This window comes from Corythoichthys intestinalis, chromosome 3 (genome assembly GCF_030265065.1).
Source record: "Corythoichthys intestinalis isolate RoL2023-P3 chromosome 3, ASM3026506v1, whole genome shotgun sequence".
Lineage (NCBI taxonomy): Eukaryota > Metazoa > Chordata > Actinopteri > Syngnathiformes > Syngnathidae > Corythoichthys > Corythoichthys intestinalis.
In genome coordinates this window covers 46,192,915-46,220,582 of record NC_080397.1, presented here as the reverse complement: position 1 = coordinate 46,220,582, position 27,668 = coordinate 46,192,915, and the positions used below count along the sequence as shown (strand labels likewise).

At 38.4% G+C, this 27,668-nt stretch overlaps 1 protein-coding gene across 2 annotated transcripts; it reads right to left on the bottom strand.

Moving 5' to 3' along the window:
• Positions 1 to 433: 433 nt before the first annotated feature.
• arid5a (AT-rich interactive domain 5A) lies at positions 434 to 24,276 on the bottom strand. 2 transcript variants are annotated; one of them, XM_057832139.1, is made up of 7 exons: positions 24,205 to 24,276; positions 20,715 to 20,773; positions 9,775 to 9,934; positions 9,630 to 9,682; positions 3,655 to 3,752; positions 3,436 to 3,589; positions 434 to 3,361 (listed from the first exon to the last, which is right to left on the bottom strand). In XM_057832139.1, exons 1-7 carry the CDS (start codon positions 24,263 to 24,265, stop codon positions 2,306 to 2,308), a joined length of 1,641 nt encoding a protein of 546 aa, XP_057688122.1. In that variant the 5' UTR covers positions 24,266 to 24,276; the 3' UTR covers positions 434 to 2,305. The 2 variants fall into 2 exon arrangements, with proteins under 2 accessions (XP_057688122.1, XP_057688123.1); XM_057832140.1 differs by lacking the exon at positions 24,205 to 24,276 and adding an exon at positions 23,790 to 23,892.
• Between the last annotated feature and the right edge of the window lie 3,392 nt (positions 24,277 to 27,668).

Genomic DNA, 27,668 nt, shown 5'->3' with positions numbered 1-27,668 from the left:
ATCCGCACATTATCAAAAACAATCACATAAACTCGCCCCAAGTATTCAACCACAATTGAAAACGCACAATAAACAGTTCAAAAGGGGTTAGATACAGCCATCGCCTCTGGATGCTTCACAAGCAACAAATGTGCGCGCAGGCTGTTTCCTCTGTCACTCGGCTGCTCTGTGTGTGCGTGCTTGGGGTGGGCAGGCGCATCTGTACATGCACTCACTTCCTGTTCTACGATTCCTGTGCCAAAATAAAAGCATGCATCACAAAAAAAAAAAGTTGATATTTAAAAAAACAAAAACAAAAAAACGACGAAGAGTTACAGAAAACGTTTGGCCTCCGTTATTGCCAACAAAGGGTACATAACAAAGTATTCAGATGAACTTTTGGTATAGACCAAATATTTATTTTCCACCATGATTTGCAAATAAATTCTTTAAAAATCAAACAATGTGATTTTGTTTTTTTTTTCCACATTCTGTCTCTCATGGTTGAGGTTTACCCATGTTGACAATTACAGGCCGCTCTAATATTTTCAAGTGGGAGAACTTGCTCAATTAGTGGTTGACTAAATACTTATTTGCCCCACTGTATTTTAGTTAAGTAAAGGACTCTAGAACAGATTCAGTTGTGAATGCAAGCATGAGTGATTGGTTGATTGTCTACAAAATGCAACCAGCCTGCCTGCTTCTCACTCAAAAGCAAATGTGATATGCTTCAGGCTGTGACGAAAATCAGGAAAAAGTGTGTGAATGATAGGTGGAACAATTTATTTTTGTTTTACAAATGTGACACCTGCCATTATTGAGCCAAGACATACATTTTCACGATAAATATATCATGGTCCACTGCCAACAAAAATGTCACAGAAAGTATATGGCGGAAAACACAGACAAGGCTGAAAAAGCAGTTTCTGCTCTTGCACCCCTCTTTAAAATAAACTGCTGTATTTTAAGCCAAAATAACTGTTGTGTTTGACAGAACAATATGTCTATATGCTGCCATAGCATATTCTTTTTTTATTTTTATTTTTCTTCTTTTTAATTTGTTCGTTTTACCCAAGAAACCCCCGTTTACAGACGTAGCACAACCGCTTTTGTTTCAACCCAGCCATAAAAAGAAGGTAATTAATTATAGTTATTATTCAAAATGTCTTTCATTTTTAGCTTGGAATCATTAATTGATGCCTAATATTTAGTTAAAAAAAAAAAAAAAAAACTTTAAAAAATTATTCAGTCGCATATTTTAAACTTTTAAACAAATTACGTCACAATGAAAAAAATGGTGTCTGTAAATAAGTCAAGGATATCTACCTCATAACTATCGCTTGATGGTATTTTTTTTGTTACTGTCGCATTTTCCCCGATATTTTAGATGCTAAATAATCGATCCAAACAAATTAAAAATGAAAAAAAAAAAAAAACATGTTTAAAAGGGTAAATATATGAAAAAGAAAATCTCGACCACTCCTTGATGTCTGTGATTTCTGCATCGAGACCCTTGTTATATTACCATGTTTCACCCATAAAATTCCCCCAAAAAACGGCTCTGGCCATTCACAGCTATGTCTTGACACTCGGTGATACATACTACATGGAGTTTTTGGCTCAAAACAAGGTAAGTACGCGATAATATCACGTTAAAGTCACGGTGTCTGTAATTCTGCTCTCGCGTGCTCTCACCTTCAGATAGGGTTTTGCGGTTTAATTTTTTTTTTTTAAATGCTCTCCTGTTCAAAAAATTTCTTCCCCCAGAAAATTGAGATTTTAAGCTTTCCAATGATGTATCACACATGCATATCGGACAATTTTGAAATTTGGCCAAATTGGGGGTCTCAGAGAGAAACTTCAAGTCACTTGAGTGTTTTCCGCCATATACTTTATAGTGGCAAAACTATTATGACGTATGGATTGCATCAGGTGGATACATGGTTTAATTGTCCCTTCTGCCATCTGTTGGAAGGGCATTTAACTCATCGACTGCCAGTCACAGCGACAGATGCCACTCCATTCGAGAATGTTCATTTGCTGTGAGCCCTCCCACTTCAAATGGATTGAACGTCTACTAGTGACAATCTCATTTTAATTCACAGCAGAAGGATTCAAAATTGATACATGATTGGACCACTATGATCATCAATGGCACTGAAAGACTTATTTTTTGTATCTGTCACTATACATGGCCGCCATAGATAGATGAACAAAGATTCATTATTTTTTGTAATATTACAATGTCGAACGGTTTTGCAGTTCATAAAAAGGTAATAAAATCTATAAACGTAGATTGCAGACAACTAGAGATACATTTGAGAAATCACAGTTTGTCTGGAGTATAAAACGTGCTTACAGTGGGGATTGTGTATGCAGGACCCCACATAGGGACGGAGTAAGGGTTTGGGTAGACAAGCGCAGAGTGAACTGTACTGAAAGGAAAATGGTGATACGTTAGCTGAGATTGTGGTATTCTCATTCTGGGGAGGAGCACCTGTTGCTGCGACATGCTCCGTAGATGAGAGTCTCTACCTGAAAGGTTATACGATTGCTCGTGGCTTGGCCTCTGCTGGGTGGGAGGAAACTTTGCTGGCAGGGACCTTAATGTTTCCCAAGGTGATGGGTGCGAAGGGGGATCTTTGAAAGATTTGCTGTTATGCGTCAAATATTGGATCCTGTGACCTGGCCGGATTGGAGCGGGCCGCAAAAGCTGTGCAGATTTTGTAGGAACTTTGACGAAACCAGAGGAAGATGTTGGGACACAGTCAGATTTAAATTTGGTAGAAGAATGAACAGGATGTGTGAGGTCTTTGCATGCAACTTTGGGCTTCCTATTAGCATCTAAGAGGTTGACTTGATCTCTGTTTTTGTACTCCACGGCTTGTTCTTTTGAAATTTCCCTCATTGGTGTGTTACCATTTTGGTTGAAACAGTTGGTCGTTAAGTCTGAGTTCAGTTCTGAGTTATTGTCGTCCTCTGATGAGATGGAGGCCGGGGATGCGCTCCTGGAGGAGATGGAGCAGGAAGAGAGAGGGCGAGGCGAGCTTTCAGAAGAGTCGCATTTGTGGCTGCCGGAAGCCGGAGAGACGGAGCGGCGAATAACAGAAGGCCTGTCTCTCTCCTTAACTTGAGAGCTACCGCGGAGGCTCGCCTGTGCGACGCGCTTCTTTTTCTCCAGAGGAGAGATGACCTCTCCGACAGCTGAGGAGATTTTCACTGGCCAAGGCGTTACTGCCGGGCTATGCAGCATGTGAGAATATGCATATAGGTCAGGAGCCGTTGGCCCCTGTGGCTGCTGCCTGTCAGTGGTACTAGACCAGAGAGCGGAACCAGGAAGCATCGCTGCTTCAATCTGAATATCAGCCCCTGAAAGCAGCCTCTGCAAAGAAAAAAAACATTTTAAATCTGAATAATCAATGTAGGAAGCTGCTTTTATCCAGCATGATGTCATACCTCCGAATCTTTCTCCGACTTGCTCCTTTTCCCTTTCCACTCCGCCTTGTTCATCTTCCCCTCTGAAGTGCGCTTATAAGGCTTCCTTGGTTTGCTGAGAGGAAGAGGCTTATCATTTTCTCCTTTTAGATGTCTTTCGTAGGGCAACACAAGCCTGTAACATGAGCCACATTGTAAGCCTAAGCATCGATTGATACCTGATGTGATGAACGGCTCTACCTCTCGTAGTGTCTGCGAGTACAAGTTGCAGCACTGGTGCTTCCGGGACTCCCTCCCAGTTCATCGTACACTTTCTTCCACAGGCGGCGTGTTGTCACCTGTTGACAATGTCACTTTGTAACATTACACATTTCCCATGGCAAAGCAAAATATAAGATGAGATCTTATTCATGTCCCATTTACATATCTAAGAAGGGAATCAGCAACAATCGAGACCAGAGTGGTTTTCTCAAATTTATCTCGTGGGAATGAATGCTCACAGTGAGCATTTCATATAATCCATCCATCCATCCATTCATCCATCATCTGCCGCTTAATCCGGGGTCGGGTCGCAGGGGCAACAGCTTTAGCAGGGAAGCCCAGACTTCCTTCTGCCCAGCCACTTCAACCAGCTCCTCCGGCGGGATCCGAACGCATTTCCAGGTTAGCCTAAGAGATATGGTCCCTTCAGTGTGCCCTGGGTTGTCCCCGTGGCCTCCCGCCGGTGGGATATGCCCGTAACACCTCTCCAGGGAGGCGTCCAGGAGGCATCCGAACCAGATGCCAGAGCCTCCTCAACTGGCTCCTCTCAACGAGGAGCAGTAGCAGCTCAACAACAAGTCCCTCCCCGATTACCGAGCTTCTTACCCTATCTCCAAAGGAGACCCCGGACACCCTGCGGAGGAAACTCATTTCGGCCGCTTGTATCCAGGATCTTGTTTTTTCGGTCACGACCCACAGCTCGTGATCATAGGAGGCCTGAGATCGACTGGTAAATCCAGAGCTTCGCCTTTCGGCTCAGCTCCTTCTTCACCACTACGGACCGATGAGGAGTCCGCATCACTGCAGACACTGCACCGATCCGCCTGTCAATCTCCCGCTCGCTCCTATCCTCACTCGTGAACAACACCCCAAGATTCTTGAACTCATCCACTTGGGGCAGAATCTCATGCCCGACCCGGAGAGGGCACGCCACCCTTTTCTGGCTGAGGACCATGGTCTCGGATTTGGAGGTGCTGATCTTCATCCCAACCGCTTCACACTCGGCTGCGAACCGCTCCAGTGAGAGTTGGAGGTCACGGCTTGATGAAGCCAACAGATGCAATGCTGAAGCCACCAAACCCGACACCCTCAATGCTTTGGCTGCGCCTAGAAATTCTGTCCATAAAAATTATGAACAGAATTGGTGACAAAGGGCAGCCTTAGTGGAGTCCAACCCTCACTGGGAACGAATTCGACTTACTACCGGCAATACGGACCAAACTCTGACACCGGTCGAACAGGGACCAAACAGCCCTTACCAAGGGGCTTGGAACCTCGTACTCCCGGAGCACCCCCCACAGGACTCCCCGAGGCACACAGTCGAATGCCTTCTCCAAGTCCACAAAACACATGTAGACTGACTGAGCGAACTCCCATGCACCCTCGAGGATCCTGCTGCGGGTGTAGAGCAGGTCCACTATTCCACAGCTGGGACGAAAAGACCACACTGCTCCTCCTGAATCCGACATTCAACTTCGTGACAGACCCTCCCTGTCCATCACCCCTGAATAGACTTTACCGGGGAGGCTGAGGAGTGTGATCCCTCTATAATTGGAACACAACCTCTGGTCCCCATTCTTAAAAAGGAGGACCACCACCCCGGTCCGCCAATCCAGAGGTACTGTCCCCGATGTCCACAAAATGTTATAGAGGCGTGTCAACCACGACAGCCCCACAACATCCAGAGCCTTTAGGAACTCTTGACAGGTCTCATTGATCCCCAGGGCCTTGCCAGTTGCCACTGAGGAGCTTTCCAATCACCTCAGTGACTTTGACCCCAGAGATAGGAGAGCCCGGCTCAGAGTCCCCAGACAGTGCTTCCTCAAAGGAATGCATGTCGGTGGAATTGAGGAGATCTTCGAAGTATTCTCCCCACCGACTCACGACATCCCGAGTCGAGGTCAGCAGTACCCTATTTCCACTATACAGAGTGTTAATGGTTTACTGCTTTCCTGTCCTCAGACGCCGGATGTTGGACCAGAATTTCCTCGAAGCCGTCTGGTAGTCCTTTTCCATGGCCTCGCCAAACTCTTCCCATGTCCGAGTTTTTGCCTCGGCGACCGCTGAAGCTGAAGTCCGCTTGACCAGCCGGTACTTGTCAGCTGCCTCAGGAGTCCCACAGGCCAAAAAGGCCTGGTAGGCCTCCTTCTTCAGCTTGACGGCATCCCTCACCGCTGGTCGACTCATTTAATATAACTGAATACAATCAATTCAATAACACATCTGGTTTACACATTGTAAAAAAAAAAAAAATATTAGACCGAAAATTTTGCGCCAAAAACATAAATGATTAAATGAAGGAAAATGAAATATAGTTGTGTCATTGCTGCTACAAGCTTGTTCTTAAGTTGCTTTTCATTTATGTCCAACGTCACATCGAAAACAGTGCATTTGAGGCTGTGTGTGGTTCAGCGACTGAGTAGTCGCCCCCAACCCAGAGGTTGCAAGTTCGATTCCCCATCTTGATGAACTTGTGTAAGTATCCTTAAGCAAGACACTGAACCCCACGTTGCTCCTGGTGCTCCGTCACCAGTAGGTAGACGAGGGTATTGATATAATTTTTAATTCAGGTAGCATATATTTTGGACCAAAAATCTGCACCAACGTTGCAATTCTCTTCACCTTCTTTTTTCTAATCTTACAATATTGAAGTATAAATAGTTTTTTTTTTGTTTTTAAAGTACTAGTCCTCCCCAAAAAATTAGCATATCTGTATCATAGCATTTCTGTAATGTACTGATAAACATTAGACTTTCATATATTTTAGATTCATGACACACAACTGAATTAGTTCAAGCCTTTTATTGTTTTAAAATTGATGATTTTGGCAAAAAAGTCAAGAAAAAAACAAAAATCCCCATCTCATAAAATTAGCATATCATGAAAAGGTACTCTCTAAAAGCTACTAACCTAATCATCTGAATCAAGGAATTAGCTCGAAACACCTGCGAAAGATTCCTGAGGCTTTCAAAAACTCCCAGACTGGTTCATTACTCAAAACATCAATCATGGGTAAGACTGCCGACCTGACTGTTGTCCAGAAGGCCATCATTGACACCCTCAAGCAAGAGGCTAAGACACAGAAAGAAATTTTTGAGCGAATAGACTGTTCCCAGAGTGCTGTATCAAGGCACCTCAGTGGGAAGTCTGTGGGGAGAAAAAAGTGTGGCAGGAAACGCTGCACAACCAGAAGAGGTGACCGCACCCTGAGAAAGATTGTGGAGAAGGGCCCATTCCAGACCTTGGGGGACCTGCAGAAACAGTTGACTGAGTCTGGAGTGGTGGAAATGGAAATGGGCTACAGGTGCAGCATTCCCCAAGTCAAGCCACTTTTCAACCTGAAACAGCGGCATAAGTGCCTGACCTGGGCTACAGAGAAGCAGCACTGGACTGTTGCTCAGTGGTCCAAAGTACTTTTTTCAGATGAAAGCAAATTTTGCATGTCATTCAGAAATCAAGGTGCCAGAGTTTGGAGGAAGACTGGAGAGAAGGAAATGCCAAAATGCCTGAAGTCCAGTGTCAAGTACCCACATTCAGTGATGGTCTGGGGTGCCATGTCAGCTGCTGGTGTTGGTCTATCGCGTTTTATCAAGGGCAGAGTCAATGCAGCTAGCTATCAGATTTTGGAGCACTTCATGCTTCCACCTGCTGAAAAGCTTTATGGAGATGAAGATTTCATTTTTCAGCACGACCTGGCACCTGCTCACAGTGCCAAAACCACTGGTAAATGGTTTACTGATCCATGGCATTACTGTGCTCAATTGGCCTGCCAACTCTCCTGACATAAACCCTATAGAGAATCTGTGAGATATTGTGAAGAAAGTTGAGAGACACCAGACCCAACACCGTGGATGAGGTTAAGCCCGGCATCCTGGGCCTCCATAACACCTCAGCAGTGCCACAGGCTGATTGCCTCCATGCCACTCCGCATTGAAGCAGTCATTTCTGCAAAAGGATTCCCGACCAAGTATTGAGTGCATAGCTGACATAATTAATTGAAGGCTGACTTTTTTTGTATTAAAAAACACTTTTTTGTTTTGGTCGGATGAAATATGCAAATTTTTTGAGATAGGGATTTTTAGTTTGTCTTGACTTTTTTTTTTTTTGCCAAAACCATTGTGTTGGTCGGATGAAATATGCAAATTTTTTGAGATAGGGATTTTTAGATTTTCTTGACTTTTTTTTTTTGCCAAAAGCATCAAATATTAAAACAATAAAAGGCTTGAACTACTTCAGTTGTGTGTAATGAATCTAAAATATATGAAAGTCTAATGTTTATCTGTACATTACAGAAAATAATGAACTTCATAACAACATGCTAATTTTTTTAGAAGGACTAGGACAGGGGTGTCCAAACTTTTTGCAAAGGGGGCCAGATTTGATGTGGTAAAAATGTGGGGGGTCGACCTTGACTGATGTCCTTTACGTAGAACAATATATTTAAGCAAATTTTAGCAAGCCATTCTGGGTGCCAAATTTGCTTTATTTATTTTTTAAATAAATTAATAATTTTAACAATCTCGCAACAAGCCTTTGTGGCATTCTCTTTCGACTCTCGGGCTCTTGCAAAATACTGCTGTTGTGAAGTTAAACTATCTTCAAGTTACTTCAATTTCTCGTTGCTTATCTTCCCTGTAATCTTGTCGTACATGTCAGCGTGTCTTGTTTGGTAATATCGCCTTACATTGAACTCTTTAAAAACGGCGACTGCCTTTTTTGCAAATGAGGCAGACACAGTTGTTGCGTGTTTTCGTGAAGAAATAGTCCAATTTCCACCTATCCTTGTAGCGTTGGCCGTCGCAGTCAACTTTTTTTTTTTTTTTTTTGATTGTCGCCATTTTAGAAAATTGGAAGTAAAGGGTCACATGGGGTGATGTTGCTCAGAGTGCTGCTGCCTTTTAGTGGGTAAATGAGGAGCAGCATTTAGTGTGTAAGCAACTTCATATGCTGGTAGCAGTACTGCTGACCAATTTATCAAGTCTGCGTGCGGGCCAGACGTTATTGATTTTATGACAGAGGCTGGGGGCCGGATGAAATTTGACCACGGGCCGCATTTGGCCCCCGGGCCGGACTTTGGACATGTCTGGACTAGGATATAATAATAACCAAATGGAAGAGCAATTATGTAATAATATAATGAGGTGATTACGTATACATTTACATGGTTTGCGAACGGCATTCTGAGGGCAACCATAACAATGATGCGGCCTGAGACAATAATAAGTTTGATGCTCTTGTCAAAAGTTGCTTCAGAACAGGGGTCACCACTCAAGAACCAGGTGCCCCCCATGTCAGGTAGGCCACAAGTGACTGGACATTGTGAATTCGTAGTAATGTTACGGAAGTGCGTGTATCAAAATATGTCACTTACTGATTTCTATCTGTTTCTCAACTTGTCTAAATAACTCTTGATAATTATGTGAAACTATCATAATGATAAGCGTTTTCACTTTGATGAACAAACATTTATTATTACAAAAGTTCAGTTCACCCTGGTAACCTTTTGCATCATTGCACTGTACTCAAGAACCAAAAGTAGCTGTATTTGTTTCATGCGTGATACAAGCATCATGAAGTCAGTAGGAATAAGCTGTTAGACTATTATTCTGTTGTAGTCAGAAAATAATGATGTTATCAAGTCTTCAATATAATTACAAAAATGCTGACTCATTTGAAGAACTGCCTGAGGGGGAAAAAAAGCTAATTTAAATTGATTTCCTGCATGCGGCGCATATTCTCATGTTCTATGTAGGTCAGTTTGACTACAAAATAATGGTGAAGTAACTGACAAAAATAAAATTGTTATTATACAAACAGGTCAGCAAATAATGACAATGAATTGCACAGCTCATACTGAAGTAGATGTGCCAAATGATTCTATTACATTTGATAAATATCAATTACTTGCACAAAAAAATGAATAATGAATAGTTTCATGAAGTAGATTTACTTACTGAATTGTATCCACCCAATTTTTCAACTGCCTTGAAGATCATCCAAAGGTCAACTGGTAGGAAAACAAAGGCACATGTCAGAACTAAAGTACATTGACAGCAAGTCATTATATTTTTTTACAGTGCCAAGAAGCAAAATACTCACTCTGCTTGAAGCCCAAATGTGGGATCCTTTCAATGGGAGTGCCCCTTTCCTTCATGAAGGAGTGAAGACTTGATAGAAATGACTTCTCGTTCAAATGAAGCAGGCTGACTTGCAATCCTTCCTTGCCGTTGTCCTGGACCTCAGTGACTGAAAGAGGTGCCTAATGTATATAACAATATGGACAGTGAGGCATGTACATAGATTTTTGAGGGTAACTGTTTAAGGTAAACCAAAGGCTGGACATCTCCAATATTATTCATATTCAAATGTATTCATTTCTCTTAACACAACCTACACTATAATCCATTATTGTATAATATACAGTGGGGCAAATAAGTATTTAGTCCACCACTAATTGTGCAAGTTCTCCCACTTGAAAATATTAGAGAGGCCTGTAATTGTCAACATGGGTAAACCTCAACCATGAGAGACAGAATGTGGGGAGAAAAAAAAAACAGAAAATCACATTGTTTGATTTTTAAAGAATTTATTTGCAAATCATGGTGGAAAATAAGTATTTGGTCAATACCAAAAGTTCATCTCAATACTTTGTTATGTACCCTTTGCTGGCAATAACGGAGGCAAAACGTTTTCTGTAACTTCACAAGCTTTTCACACACTGTTGCTGGTATTTTGGCCCATTCCTCCATGCAGATCCCCTCTAGAGCAGTGATGTTTTGAGGCTGTCGTTGGGCAACATGGACTTTCAACTCCCTCCACAGATTTTCTATGGGGTTGAGATCTGGAGACCGGCTAGGCCACTCCAGGACCTTGAAATGCTTCTTACGAAGCCACTCCTTTGTTACCCTGGCTGTGTGTTTGGGATCGTTGTCATGCTGAGAGACCCAGCCACGTCTAATCTTCAATGCCCTTGCTGATGGAAGGAGATTTTCACTCAAAATCTCTCGATACATGGCCCCATTCATTCTTTCCTTTACACAGATCAGTCGTCCTGGTCCCTTTGCAGAAAAACAGCCCCAAAGCATGATGTTTCCACCCCCATGCTTCACAGTGGGTAATGTGTTCTTCGGATGCAATTCAGTATTCTTTCTCCTCCAAACACCAGAACCTGTGTTTCTACCAAAAAGTTCTATTTTGGTTTCATCTGACCATGACACATTCTCCCAGTCCTCTTCTGGATCATCCAAATGCTCTCTAGCGAACCACAGACGGGCCTGGACGAGCCCCAGATCGAGGGAGATAATCAGTGGTCTTGTATGTCTTCCATTTTCTAATAATTGCTCCCACAGTTGATTTCTTTACACCAAGTGTTTTACCTATTGCAGATTCAGTCTTCCCAGCCTGGTGCAGGTCTACAATTTTGTCTCTGGTGTCCTTCGACAGCTCTTTGGTCTTGGCCATAGTGGAGTTTGGGGTGTGACTGACTGAGGTTGTGGACAGGTGTCTTTTATACCGATAATGAGTTAAAACAGGTGCCATTAATACAGGTAATGACTGGAGCCTCGTTAGACCTTATTAGAAGAAGTTAGACCTCTTTGACAGCCAGAAATCTTGTTTGTATTTGACCAAATACTTATTTTCCACTCTAATTTGGAAATAAATTCTTTAAAAATCAAACAATGTGATTTTCTGTTTTTTTTTTTTTTTTCCACATTCTGTCTCTCATGGTTGCGGTTTACCCATTTTGACAATTACAGGCCTCTTTAATCTTTTCAAGTAGGAGAACTTGCACAATTGGTGGTTGACTAAATACTTATCTTCCCAACTGTACATTGTGGTGCTTGTGAGATTTAACAAAGGAAATTAGCAGAACAAGTCAGGCTTAATTTTTTATACACCTTTATTTACAAAATAGTCATGGAGTTGTATGGAATCCCCAACTATGTAAAGTCATGGTGGCACTCTGAACGTACAAAGAAAGTGAGTCTGACTTGTTCTGCCAACTTTAGGGAAGCTAAATTCCTTTGTTAAATCTCGAAAGCGCCATAATATGTTTCAACAAAATACTCATGTTTTATTTTTAAAACTGAGCCGCATCAGAGGAATCAAAGTGCCGCATGTGGCTCCAGAGCCGTGGGTTGCTGACCCCTGGGTTAACAGCATATCAGTGCCAATGTAAAACAATGCCAATTGACTGCACAATAATCAACAAGGCACAAATGAATTGCACATGGCAATAAACACAAACATGGGGGCTGGCGGCGAGCGCAGATGCGCGTGCACAACCCGGAAGTACACTGAACACACACACTTTCCATTTGGCCACAAAACATGGCCGCAATTAAGCACTTTACACTCAGTCGGACTTACAACACATCCCAAAGATGCTTAACTAACATGTCACCTCACGGCATTATTGTGCAATACGAATATGATGTAAACAATGGTCGCCAACTTCGCGAGGACGAGCGGGAGCGACGACTACCTGCTTTTGCTACCGCTAAGCTACGAAACGGCCGCGCATATAGGGGTTCCATTCTATCGCTGGAACTCTCCAGAATCAAGGAAAAATACGTTCATTCATGGACGCACACAGATCAACATTCTCTCACACATCTCAACAGGTGGCTCAAATGTGCACCCCCGCTGGCACACGCCTTTCTCAGTCACAAAACACTTAGCGCTTGTGACTCAAGCCCAAAACAGGAAGTAACAATGAGCGGTTACTATGGACAAGAACATGTCTACAATATTCTTCATTCTACATACATTATGGGGCAAAAACAAAATAGTAACGCGGAGACACTAAGGAAACTAACTTTATTCAAATGAGTGGTTTGGAAAAATCAACGTGTTAGGTTACTCATTACTGAAAGAAAGCAATCAGATTAGAGTAACACGTTACTTAGTATTGCGTTAATGACGACATTGGTGGTAGAAATGCAAGTCTGCACTCATTTCTTTTTTAAAGGACAGAAATATCTAAAGTACTTCACAATTCTTGAAAATGGATCAACAATGCTTTAAAAATGATTCTAGGAAATATTTCACAAATGGTTATTGCATATTTGACACCTTTCTGATATTTCAAAATGGATAATGTCACTATTGGCTATTTGCAAGCATGCAGAAATGAAACAATGAGCGTTTGCATAAATGTGTCTAATATAGAGAAGTTGAGTGGCATGCTGAAGAAGAGAAGCTGCTATTAAAAGTATTTTATGTGCACATGACATTGAGTGTGAACTATTGTTAGCGGGCAGATAAATGCTAGCTGAAGTAAGCAGTTGCTCCTTTTTAAAGGATAATAATGAGTCAGGGCAAATATTCAAACATGAAACCTCACATTGACAATCAGACCATCTCTTTGACTAGATTGAAAGTATAAGAAAAACCACAATGGACGCAGTTGATATATTCATTTGACTCAACACATGAAGATGCTTTTTTTTCCCTAAAAAAAAAAATGTAATGGCGGCCGTTCTATAACAAACAGCTCAAGGTAGTTTCATGTTGAATCAAGTTCCTCTCTGTGGTTCCTGGTTCCGAGAAGTCGGCCAGCATAGTGAGTAATAGTGAAGGTGCGGGCCTCCAGGCGAGCCCCAACTGACTCACCCTTTATCTGCCCGGCACTGCTCCTTCCAGCTTTTCCGTTTATCTATTTGAACGCATCGGTGGTCTACGTGTTCAAATACAGCCTCTTTGTGATCCGAAATGAAAGTTGTCTGTACCTATGAAAGCGTCGCACAAAACTTGGCATCCAGTGCCTTCTGCTTTTATGCTTGTACTCAAGCAAGCACGCAAATTTATAATGTCTTAATCAGATTATTTTTCTTAAATCTAGTCAAATAATTTTCTCGATCTTGTTTCAAGTGTTAAAGACTGGTTAACAGATTATTCCGCTAACTTTAAATTGAATTCAGTACATTTCTGACAAACAAGCTGTTCTTTAAGATTAAATATACTAATTTAATACTTAAAATAAGACTGCGATTTTTCTGATTTCAAGAAATCCAAGTAAAATTTACTTGAAGTACTGGCAGATAATTTCACTTATTTCTAGTAGATGTCTCCTGAAAACCAGGGAATTTAAATAATTTTAAGCATAAGCGGAGTTTAAGGGGGCCAAAAAGTGTCATTGCATGTAATTGACTTTCCTATATACCGTATTGGCCCGAATATAAGACAATGTTTTTTTGCATTGAAATAACACTGAAAAAGTCTTATATTTGCGATCTAGACATTATACCCATTCACAACGCTAGATGGCGCCAGATATCATTTAAGCAATGTTCTGTCATGACAGATCTCAGCTACTCTTTTTAGTTTACCAGTTTGCATTAATTTATTGCAATGTTTTTCCTTATTCAGATTTGTTTCAAGACTACAGTTACAGTTAGACTTCACTTTGATGGTTAATGCAGTTATTGCAATTTTGTTGTTTTATCACAATAGATTGGTTTATTTACATTTCAATAACCAGAAGCCATTCATTTACGAATGTGATTGCACTTTAGTTTACATATTTAAATCTTCAAATATTAAGATTTGAATGAGGCAAAATAACATGCTTTTTCGCTCAAATATATTGTTATAATCATTATTTTCGGATGTACTGTAATTATTTTCTGTATAAAAATTAATTTGGTGTTCAAAAAGTCTTTTTTTTCAAACTTGAGTCTTGAAAAAGAGGGGGTCGTCTTATAATCAGGCCATCTTATATTCGGGCCAATACGGTATATAAAAGTTGTTAAGCAAGAAAACACACAACAAAAATGAATGAAATGAACAAAAAAAGATAATTTTATAATGGATAAAAATTATTTTTCAAACAGATCATGTGACTAGCACCTTATTCGGTCATTTGCTTTGCATATTGTTTTTGAAAAATAAAAAATAAAAAAATAGGGGAGGGCAATTTTATTTTTCAAATGATTTTTTTCTTTCATTGAAAATATTTTTTATGATTGAAGCAACTTTTTTGGGGATTGAATGATTTAGACACAAATGTCCTACCCATAATATGGCCCAAACACAAAAATGATTGCTAAAATCGAAACTTTTTTTAATGAAAATGTATGTGTTCAAATGCAAATTTTTGAGTCTCAAATATTTTTTCGCATTCAAAAATGTTTTGTCTATGATTGAAATTTTTCTTTTTTTGACTGAAGTGATTTTTCTTATGAAAATATATATATATTTGTATGAAACAATTTTTTTGATTGAATAATAAAGACACAAAGCGTGGCCCAAACACAAATCAACATTACTTCAATCAAAAAAGTTGCTTCAATTTAAAAAAAAAAAAAAAAAAAATATTGACTTCAATCCAAAAAAAAATCAAATACAAATAACTTTGAAATTTATTTTTTGAATTTCAAATTTATTTTTGCACTCAAACACATTTTTTTGATTGAAGCAACTTTTTTTTTTTGGATCGAATAATGACACATAAAAGACACAAATCTACCTTCATACTGTATGGCTCCGCCCAGGGGATACAATTTTTGACTGAGGCAACTACTTTGGCACGACACCAGCGGGCCTACCATCTTCAATGGATGACAATCTTGGCGAAAAGTATTGCCTAAGCAGCTTAATTTAGAATTCCCCTCAAGAATGATGGGAAACAAACAAAAAAAAAAAACAACGCTCATTTTCAACTTATTATTATAAATATTCTGTAAGTTAATTTTATTGCTGACACAGCGTTTCGGGGTCATCAACATGTTGTGCCCCCCCCTGCCCCAAAACTCAAACTCTGCCTATGGTTTTAAGTAGATAAGTTTTGCAGTGCAGTTTGGTACACTTTATAAGTATATATATTTTTCTTTTTTTAATGTTTGTTTCCTTTTATAAAGTTGTGACTGCTCATATTGCCAGTGATGCTGTACCAAATGGGTGCCATTACATTGCACATCGTTATCATTTGAACATTTATAACACCTTTTGTTTTTGTGGAAGTGAATAAAGCTGTGAGGTTGCACCCTACATAGATTAGATGAAAAAAAATCATAAATTGTCATCAACGTAATATTTAGCTTTTTTTTTTTTTTTTTTTATCTCCATGCATTGAAAAAAAGTGATACAGTAATACAATAATACAATTATTCTTTCAAAAAAAAAAAAGATTAAAAAAAAAACATTTCCCCCTTATTTTTGCCATTATTATGCTGTATTTCTCTCCTCTGTTTAAAAAGAAAATAAATCAAATGGCAAATTTTCAACCATTTGTTAAAGATTTAAATTTTACTAACACAGTGAATGGATATGGCGGAAAACACAGACAAGGCTGAAAAAGCAGTTTCTGCTCTTGCACCCCTCTTTAAATTAAACTGCTGTATTTTAAGCCAAAAGAACTGTTGTGTTTGATAGAACAATATATATGCTGCCAAAGCAGATTCATGGCGTATTAAGTCCCCAAACTATTTTTAATATGTCTGTTTTACCCTGGAAACCCCCATTTACAGATGTTGCACAACCAAGGTAGGAAATCGTATTTATTATTCAAAATGTCATTTTTAGCTTAGAATCATTATTTGATGTCTAATATTTAGTTAAAAAAAAAGAGCGACTTTAAAAAATTATTCACTCGCATATTTTAAACTTTGAAACAAATTACGTCACAATGAAAAAATTAGCGTCTAAAAAAGTCACGGATAAAAAGTCCCCTCATAACAATCACTTAATTGTATCTTTTTCGTTACTGTCGCATTTCCCCCAACATTTTAGATAAATAACCGATCCAAACAAAAGAAAAATTGAGAAAAAAAAAACGTTTAAAAGGGTAAATATATGAAAAAGAAAATCTCGACCACTCTTGATGCCTGCGATTTCTGCATCGCGACCCTTGTTTTATTACGATGTTTCACCCGTAAAATCTCCCCAAAATCCAGCTGTCGCCATTCACAGCTATGTCTTGACACTCGGTGATACATGGTAAATGGAGTTTTTGGATCGAAAAGAGGTAAGTATGCGATAATATCTTGTTAAAATCATGGCGTCTTTAATTATGCTCACGCGTGCTCTCACCTCCAGTTAGGGTTTTAATGTTTAAATTTTTCATTTTTTTTTTTATTTTTTATTTTCTCCTGTTCAAAATTTTGCTTCCCCAGAAAATTGAGATTTTTAAGCTTTCCAATGATATATTACACATGCATATAGGACAATTTTGAAATTTGGCCAAATTAGGGGTCTCAGAACGGAACTTGAAGTCACCTGAGTGTTTTCCGTGAAAAAAAAAAAAAAAATCAATGGATAAAATTAGTGTAACGTTGGCTTGAAATATTTACGTAAATTGAATGATAACTGCCCGGTTTTTGCTTTTAACCATGAATCTAGACTGTTTTACGTTCATATCTATCAAAATTCCGCAATTTAAGCATTTATTTACAAGAATTTTCAACTTAAAAAGCTCTTTGTTTTGTGACGGCCGCCACGTTGGATTACACAATACCGTAACTTTTGCTTGAAATATTTACGTAAAATGAACATAACTACCAGTTTTTTGCTTTTAACCAAGAATCTAGACTGTTTTACGTTCATATCTATAGAAATTCCGCGATTTAAGCATTTATTTACAAGAATTTTCAAACTAGAAAAGCTCTTTGTTTCGTGACGGCCACCTCGTTGGATTACACAATACCGTAACTTTTACTTAAAAAATGTACATAAAATGAATGATAACTGCCCATTTTATGCTTTTAACCAAGATTCTAGACTGTTTTACGTTCATATCTATAGAAACTCCGTAATTTAAGCATTTATTTAGAAGCATTTTCAACCCAAAAAGCTCTTTGTTTCGTGACGGCCGCCATGTTGGATTACAAAATACCGTAAATTTTGCTTGAAATATCCACGTAAAATGAACACCAACTGCCCGGTTTGTGCTTTTAACCAAGAATCTAGACTGTTTTGTGTTCAAATCTATAGAAACATTACGATTTAAGCATTTATTTAGAAAAATTTTCAACTTAAAAAGCTCTTTGTTTTGTGATGGCCGTCATGTTGGATCGCACAATACCGGAAGTTTTGCTTGAAATATTTACGTAAAATGAACGACAGCTTCCAGTTTTTTGCTTTTAACCAAGAATCTACACTGTTTTACGTTCAAATCTATAGAAATATTGCAATTTAAGCATTTATTTAGAACAATTTTCAACTTAAAAAGCATTGCTTCGTGATGACCAGCATGTTGGATTACACAGTACCGTAACTTTGCTTGAAATATTTACGTAAAATGAACATAACTGCCCGTTTTTTGCTTTTAACCAAGAATCTAGACTGTTTTACGTTTATATCTATAGAAATTCCGCGTTTTAAGCATTTATTTACAAAAATTTTCAATTTAAAAAGCTCTTTGTTATGTGACGGCAGCCATGTTGGATTACACAATACGGTAAATTACACAATACGGTAAATTTTGCTTGAAATATTTACCTAAAATGAACGACAACTGCCAGTATTTTGCTTTTAACCAACAATCTAGACTGTTTTACGTTCATATGTATAGAAATTCCGCGATTTAAGCATTTATTTAGAAGCATTTTCAACTTAAAAAGCTCTTTGTTTTGTGACGGCTGCCATGTTGGATTACACAATACCGTAATTTTTACCTAAAAATTTTACATAAAATGAATAACTGCCAATTTTTTGCTTTTAACCAAGAATCTAGACTGCTTCACATTCATATATATAGAAATTCCGCGATTTAAGCATTTATTAAAAGCACTGTTTCGTGATGACCGCCATGTTGTATTCCATAATACCGTAACTTTAGCTTGAAATATTTACGTAGAATGAACGATAACTGCCCGTTTTTTGCCTTCAACCAAGAATCTAGATTGTTTTACGTGCATATCTACAGAAATTCCATGATTTATGCATTTACTAACAAGAATTTTCAACTTGAAAAGCACTGTTTCATGATGACCGCCATGTTGGATTACACAATACCGTAACTTTTGCTTGAAATATTTACCTAAACTGAACGATAACTGCCCGTTTTTTTGCTTTTAACCAAGATTCTAGACTGTTTTATGTTCTTATCAATAGAAATTCCACAATGCAATAGACATTCCGCAATTTAAGCATTATTTACAAGAATTTTCAACTTAAAACGCTTTTTGTTTTGTGACGGCCACCATGATAGATTACACAAATACTATAACTTTTGCTTGAAATATTTACGTTATATTTACAGTTATATTTATTTAAATATAACTGCCATTTTTTGCTTTTAACCAAGAATCTAGACTGTTTTACGTTCATATCTATAGAGATTCTGTGATTTAAGCATTTATTTACAAGAATTTTCAACATAAAAAAGCTCTTTGTTTCGTGATGGCCGCCATGTTAGATTTCACAATACCGTAACTTTGGCTTGAAATATTTACATCAAATGAGCGATAACTGCCCGTTTTTTTGCTTTTAATCAAGAATCTCGACTGTTTTACGTTCAAATCTATAGAAATATTGCGATTTAAGCATTTATTTATAAGAATTTTCAACTTAAAAAGCATTGCTTCGTGATGGCCAGCATGTTGGATTACACAGTACCGTTACTTTTGCTTGAAATATTTACGTAAAATGATCACAACTGCCCGTTTTTTTTTTGCTTTTAACACAGAATCTAGACTGTTTTATGTTCATATCTATAGAAAATCTGCGATTTAAGCATTTATTTACAAGAATTTACAACTTAAAAAGCTCTTTGTTTTGTGACGGCCGCCATGTTGGATCAGACAATACCGTAAGTTTTGCTTGAAATATTTATGTTAAATGAACAACAGGTTCCAGTTTGTTGCTTTTAACCAAGAATCTAGACTGTTTTGCGTTCATATCTATAGAAATTCCGCGATTTACAAGAATTTTCAACTTAAAAAGCTCTTTGATTCGTGACGGCCGCCATGTTGGATTTTGCACTCTACACATGACATTTAAGTTGCTATTTCCAGCAAAAAATATTATATATATGACATATATATAATATATATACAGTATATATATGAAAATAAAGGTGACTATGTCTCCATTTAGAGATTTTTGTGCATGTAGCGTAAAATCTGAGAATTTTATAGCCATTTGAAGTTTTGTTATACTTGTATAAAAAATAATTAAACAGGATTTTATTACGTAATGACTTTGAATGTTTTGATGCCGCTGCTCATGAAGACCCATATGCCTAAGGGAAGTGCCTGTTTTGGTTTTAGGTTGCTAGTGGCTTTGGTTTTTGAAAATATTTGAATTTTAAGTTTTTTAAAATAGGCCCCCTACGGATCGGCCCTGAGCCCCGTGTCCCTTCAACTGATAATGAAGTTTATGGGCTTTAGCAGAGCTCTACATCCCTACTTGGATTCTTCAATATATTCAAATTTGATTTAAAAACTTGCCTTGTTCTTATTTGGAGCGATGTCTAAGGTCATAAAAAAAGAATATTCCTAATGTTTGAAAAGTGAGTTTTTAATTTGTTTAAATGTGTACCAGTAAATATAAAGACACTAAATACAAATACTGTCTCACTTTCACTGTTTGGCTAGTTGTGTTCATAATTGTTCCAAATAAGCAATTAGGTAATACTGAATATCCTGTACCATCTCCAGCATGGGTACAACTGTTGATTTAAAATTTTTATGGGAGCCGCATTTTATTAACAGTAGAAAAGGTCGTTACTGCAGGTCAGTCGGAGTTCACCACAGAAACCAGCGATCTGGGAAAATTTGATGAACTAATCTGTATTTCTCACATCACTGCTGGTTCTCAGTTACCAGAACAATATGTGCAGTTCCTGCACAGAGGTCTAAATTACGCCTTCAAAGAAAAATCACACGTTCCTTCTTAGTCATTTCAGAAGCTTAGTTGAAACACATACGATAGAGCGCTTCAAAATTTTCGCTCCTTATGAAATTCGACAAAAAGGGAAATGAGAGTGTCTGTGTGGAGTCATGTCTGCAGTCAGACATCAACTGTAACGTGAAAATAGTTCAGAGTGCAACCTGCAGGCCAATTGACTTTTTTTTTCTAACAGCGGTTCTTCTTACCTCGCCTGATGTCTCCATATTTTCGTTACTTGCCACCGTCACACTCTCGTCCTCATTAGCTGAAGAACAAAGTTAACGTTAATTCACTTCAAGTCCAGTACATTGTTTAAATGGAGTAGCTGTTGGTACATAATTGTAGTTGGCATAATATTCCAACAGTCACATGAAAATATTGTCACCGGTGTCTGATGTGAAACCACAGGTAGCAAACCACTTCCCGCTCATCAACACTTGCACTTGCGCGCACCACTGGAAGATATTGTGGTATGAAGACTACACTGTACATTGTTTTTTCTGGTACCGCAATATTAGCTACACCTGCACCCCGATCTTACGAGGTCCAAAATAAAAGCAAAGTCGGAATTGGCTTTTATTGGGCTGCAGTAGTGTTATCACCGTACTGTACTACACTAAACTAATACTCCTCTTGGTATCTCACGATACGATACGAGTTGCAATGCAAAGGTCACGATACATCGATACAACGATTATGGATACAGTGGTCAGGAAATCATTCTAGGATATTCTATAAAACAACAAGTTAACCGAAAACAAGCTACAGTGGGGCAAATAAGTATTTAGTCAACCACTAATTGTGCAAGTTCTCCCACTTGAAAATATTAGAGAGGCTTGTAATTGTCAACATGGGTAAACCTCAACCATGAGAGACAGAATGTGGGGGAAAAAAAACAACAGAAAATCACAGTTTGATTTTTAAGGAATTTATTTGCAAATCATGGTGGAAAATAAGTATTTGGTCAATACCAAAAGTTCATTGGTATGTACCCTTTGTTGGCAATAACGGAGGCCAAACGTTTTCTGTAACTCTTCGCAAGCTTTTCACACACTGTTGCTAGTATTTTGGCCCATTCCTCCATGCAGATCTCCTCTAGAGCAGTAATGTTTTGGGGCTGTCGTTTGGCAACACGGACTTTCAACTCCCTCCACAGATTTTCAATGGGGTTGAGATCTGGAGACTGGCTAGGCCACTCCAGGACTTTGAAATGCTTCTTACGAAGCCACTCCTTTGTTGCCCTGGCTGTGTGTTTGGGATCATTGCCATGCTGAAAGACCCAGCCACATCTCATCTTCAATGCCCTTGCTGATGGAAGGAGATTTTCACTCAAAATCTCTCCATACATGGCCTCATTCATTCTTTCTTTTACACATATCAGTCGTCCTGGTCCCTTTGCAGAAAAGCAGCCCCAAAGCATGATGTTTCTACCTCCATGCTTCACAGTGGGTATGGTGTTCTTCGGATGCAATTCAGTATTCTTTCCCCTCCAAACACGAGAACCTGTGTTTCTACCAGAAAGTTCTATTTTGGTTTCATCTGACCATAACACATTCTCCCAGTCCTGTTCTGGATCATACAAATGCTCTCTAGCTAACCACAGTCGGGCCTGAACGTTTACATACTCCAGCAGGGGGACACATTTGGCAGTGCAGGATTTGAGTCCCCTGGCGGCGCATTGTGTTACTGATAGTAACCTTTGTTACTGTGGTCCCAGCTCTCTGTAGGTCATTCACTAGGTCCCCCTGTGTGGTTCTGGGATTTTTGTCACCGTTCTTATTATCATTTTGAATCCATGGGGTGAGATCTTGCATGGAGCCCCAGATCAAGGGAGATTATCAGTGGTCTTGTATGTCTTCCGTTTTCTCATAATTGCTCCCACTGTTAATTTCTTTAAACCAAGTGTTTTCCCTATTGCAGATTCAGTCTTCCCAGCCTGGTGCAGGTCTACAATTTTGTCTCTGGTGTCCATCGACAGCTCTTTGGTCTAGGCCATAGTGGAGTTTGAAGTGTGACTGACTGAGCTTGTGGACAGGTGTCCTTTATACCGATAATGAGTTAAAACAGGTGCCATTAATACAGGTAATGAGTGGAGCCTCGTTAGACCTCGTTAGAAGTTAGACCTCTTTGACAGTCAGAAATCTTGCTTGTTTGTATTTGACAAAATAATTATTTTCCACTCTAATTTGGAAATAAATTCTTTAAAAATCAAACAATGTGATTTTCTGTTTTTTTTCCACATTCGGTCTGTCATAGTTGAAGTTTACCCATGTTGACAATTACAGGCTTCTCTAATCTTTACAATTACAAGAACTTGCATAATTGGTGGTTGACTAAATACTTAATTGCCCCACTGTATATTCATCCTTCTGCTGTAAATTTATCACTCACAGAGGCCCAATCCATTTGGTGGCAGTGAACTTCTATGGCCATCAGTGGCAGCCACTGCCAGGCAACAAGATCATTTTTGGCCATTTCAGGTCATTACATGTTGATTTTTAGTCACTTCCTGTTGATTTTGGGCCATTTCAGAGTCTCTTCCTGTTGATTTTAAGGCATTTTATGGGTCACCTCCAGTTGATTTTGGGTTACAGAACAGGAAGTGGCCTTGGAATCTTCTAAATGAATAGGCAGTGACTTAAACTCAACAGGAAGTGACCTGTAAATGCCCTAAAATGAACAGAAAGAGACCTGTAAATGCACCGAAAATCGGAAAGATTGACTGCGAATGGTCCAGTTTTGAATGAACGAAGGTTAATTCACCCTTCCCAGTCTTAATGGATTGGGCGTCGAGCGCCGTAAATGCCAGCCATAGCGTTAACTGAGACACTATTATGGTCTCTATATGATTTTGGTAGCAATTTGTTGGTTCCTTTTTTTTTTTTTTTTAATATCTCAATTCGTGGCATGAGCGTATCGATAACCTTTTGAAATGCAAAGTATCACGATATATCACCATTTCGTATTTTGTCACACCAGTAGTGTATACACTACCTTTGAAAAGCTAGGAGTCAATGAAATATATTAATTTTTAATAGCCTACTGATGTCTATATTTCCAATAATTTTAAAGTGACCTAAAAACAAAATATTAGAAACATCAGTACAATGCCATGCATTTCTTCAAATGTCCATGTAAAAAGTGTAAAGTAGTAAATTAGCTAGTGTAAAACACTAATTCTTGACTTCTTTTCAAATGGTTATTATCGTATTAAAGCCAAATGTAAATACCAATTAAAAAAACAGACATCCAGTACAGATAAATAAATAACAGCAACTTACATTTCCAAATGAATGAGTCTCATAGACTGAGGTGTCTGCTGTTTTCAGTTCTTCAACCACTGTATCGTTTGTGCGTAAAACCAACATACTCCTTTTGAGATGCTTGCTTCCTGTGCTGCGGCTTCAAATTTGTATTCAGCTTTCAATATAACCCCCGACTTCTCTATTTTGTCTCTGAGAGTTGTATTCCAAATGTATCACTTCTAGTTTACGGTTTATTTAAAGTATTGTTTGAACCAATCGTCATACACTGATAATTAGCTTTTTCGTTTGTCAAAAATATACGTTAATAGCCTATGAATCATTTTCATCGTCCATATCATATTCTAACTAATCTGTTCTGTTATGTTCAAAACTGAAATGAATTCAATGTGAAACTGACTGATGTCAATAAAAATTTCAAATGGATTCTCACCCATCTCGAGAGGACGTCTTCCAACGAGTGTCTTTTGTGACTGGAGTTTTACTTGCTGCATTCACATAAGGCGTCTCAAATACTGTACACACTCACTGGTTGACTCATCACACACAATGTGGACCCCCCCCCCCCCCTTACTAACAGTTTAACTCTTATGTCATTCTTTTAAGATAACCATAGTTCATATGACATGCTCTGTCTGTGCATTACTCATTTTATTTCCACCAGTTTTGATACACAATGATAATGTTATTTTTCAAATCTCCTTCCATCAGTGTGTGTTTGGTTATTGCCTTTATCAGTGTCTGTTATATTTCGATGTTGTGCCAAAAAATTTGGATTCCTGTTTTTTGCAGCAGCAGCAGCAGCAGCATATGCCAATAAATGTGATTTTCCATAACATTTCTTGAGATTATAATTAATTCTATGAAGTTATACTGCTTCGAATCTGTACAAGATAATATGTAGACCTGAAAAGATGACTTGAATAATTCAAATAACTCGATTCTAAAAGTTGATCGAGGAATTTTCTCTGCCTCGAGGAATCGTTTAGTTTTGCCAGCTCTTAGCATGATGTTTTGCCCGGACTACTTTTAATGCAGCACAACGCACTGACGTCACGTGCGTACAGGAAGGAGAGGCGGCGGATATATTTGATTTCCACCATGCATGAATCTAGAGGCATAGACTTCATAATGATATTGACAGGTCAGATTCGACCTTCACTGTGCCACGCCTTCAAGTAGGGGGCCATCCCAAAATCCGCTTCAGTTATTCGTAGTCGGTCGCAGGGACACATGCAGTGATCCAACGCCGGATTTATGTTGAAAAAGTACGAAAGCTGTACCGCATACAATCAGGAAGGATTGTCTCAGAAGTGATTGGTTCGAGGATTCAAGGCAATTACTGTCTTTTTTGTTTTTTCACAAGAATTTTCAACGTAAAAAGCTCTTTGTTGTAAGGCTGCCGCCACATTGTCTAACAGACTAGCATCATTCTTCACATATTTACGTAAAATAAATGCAAATTGCACGTTTTTTTTTTTTTTGCTTTTAACCAAGAATCAACACTGTTTTACGTCCAAATCTATAAAGAAATCAGGGATTTAAGCATTTATTCACAAGAATTTTCACCGAAAAAGCTCCGTTTACATATGGCGGCCACCACATTGACTGACAGGCTAGCATTGTGTTTCGACATATTTACGTAAAATATATGCTGCTTGTTTTTTCTGCTCTTAAACAAAAATCGAGACTGTTTTACGTCCATATCTATAAATAATTCAGGGGTTTAAACATTTATTCACAAGAATTTTCACCGGAAAAGCTTTGTTTACATACGCAGGCCGCCACATTGTCTAACAGACTAGCATCATTCTTCACATATTTACGTAAAATAAATGCAAATTGCACGTTTTTTTTTTTTTTTTGCTTTTAACCAAGAATCAACACTGTTTTACGTCCAAATCTATAAAGAAATCAGGGATTTAAGCATTTATTCACAAGAATTTTCACCGGAAAAGCTCTGTTTACATATGGTGGCCGCCACATTGACTGAAAGACTAGCATTGCGTTTCGACATATTTACGTAAAATATATGCTAACTGCTCATTTTTCTGCTCTCAAACAAGAATCAAGACTGTTTTACGTCCATATCTATAAAGAATTCAGGGGTTTAAGCATTTATTTACAAGAATTTTCACCGGAAAAGCTTTGTTTACATACGGCTGCCACCACATTGACTGACAGACTAGCATTGTACTTTGACATATTTACATAAAATAAATGCTAACTGCACGTTTTTTTTTTTTGGTTTTTGTTTAGTTTTTTGCTTTTAACCAAGAATCAAGACTGCTTTACGTCCATATCGATAAAGAATTTTGGGATTTAAGCATTTATTCACAAGAATTTTCACCGGAAAAGCTCTGTTTGCATATGGCGGCCGCCACATTGACTGACAGACTAGCATTGCGTTTCGACATATTTACGTAAAATAATACTAACTGCTCGTTTTTCTGCTCTCAAACAAGAATCAAGACTGTTTTACGTCCATATCTATAAAGAATTCAGGGGTTTAACCATTTATTCACAAGAATTTTCACCGGAAAAGCTTTGTTTACGTACGGCAGCCACCACATTGACTGACAGACTAGCATTGTACTTTGACATATTTACGTAAAATAAATGCTAACTGCACGTTTTTGTTGTTGTTTTTTTTTTTGCTTTTAACCAAGAATTGAGACTGTTTTACATCCATATCGATAAAGAATTTAGGATTTAAGCATTTATTCACAAGAATTTTCACCGGAAAAGCCCTGTTTACATATGGCGGCCGCCACATTGACTGACAGACTAGCATTGCGTTTCGACATATTTACGTAAAATATATGCTAACTGCTTGTTTTTCTGCTCTCAAACAAGAATCAAGACTGTTTTACGTCCATATCTATAAAGAATTCAGAGCTAACTATCTCTGCTGATTACATGTCAGTATGTCAGCCAATTGCCGCGTGCATTCGCGCTTTAACGTGACTCATCATCGTCAGACTCTGATAACTGCAGCAGCTAGGGAAACCTCCATGCCGTCCGTGGAATAAAACAAATAATAAATATCGGTGGAAACGGATTACACTACACAAGCACTTTATTATGCTTGTTTTTAACACTTGTGTATGTAAATCTGTTGTTGGTAGATTGTTTTCTTCTTGGAGCTGAAAGGCATGTGTGGCAGCCTAGCATTTTTTTTTTTTTTTTTTTTTACATAACGTTTTGACAGTAGCCGTTATATTTTTGGAATCAAAGCACAGTGTACCGGAACAGCATTTCGTCCCTGAATCTTATACCGGAACTGCGTTCCTGCCCTGAATCTTATACAGGAACCACGTTCCTGACCGTTCTGGCCCACTTTTACCCCTGATTATGACTACTGTCGATGTGTGGCTAACATGTCTTTCATACTGGCTTTATTAAATCTTTAAAAACACAGCGCTGTGGAATGATAAGGGTGTGAAATAAAAACATAATAAAGCTGACTATCAATTTTAGCTTGGTTGTCATTGATGGATAAAACACCAAGTAGCACTGGTGCTTAATGTGCTCCAATTCAGCAAGTATCATACATTTGAACACTGCAAAAACTCAAAATCCTATCAGGACTTACAATTTAGACTTAAACTTAAAACTTAACCAGAATTTGAAATAGCTTGAAACACATGGTAATTCAATTGAAACAAATGGGGGGAACTAACTTCTAAGTGATGTGTGTTATCAAGCGTAATGACATTTTTAGATATGAAATAAGAACTCATAAATTCTTAAGTTTTTTGAGTGAAAGCAGTGATTTTTTTTTAGTCACATCTGAGATGCAATTGTTGGCTGTTTTCAAAAATGTACATCTAGAATAAAGACATTGTCAAAAAATGGTTCAATATTAACTGAAATGTCTTGTTTTGTTATGTATAC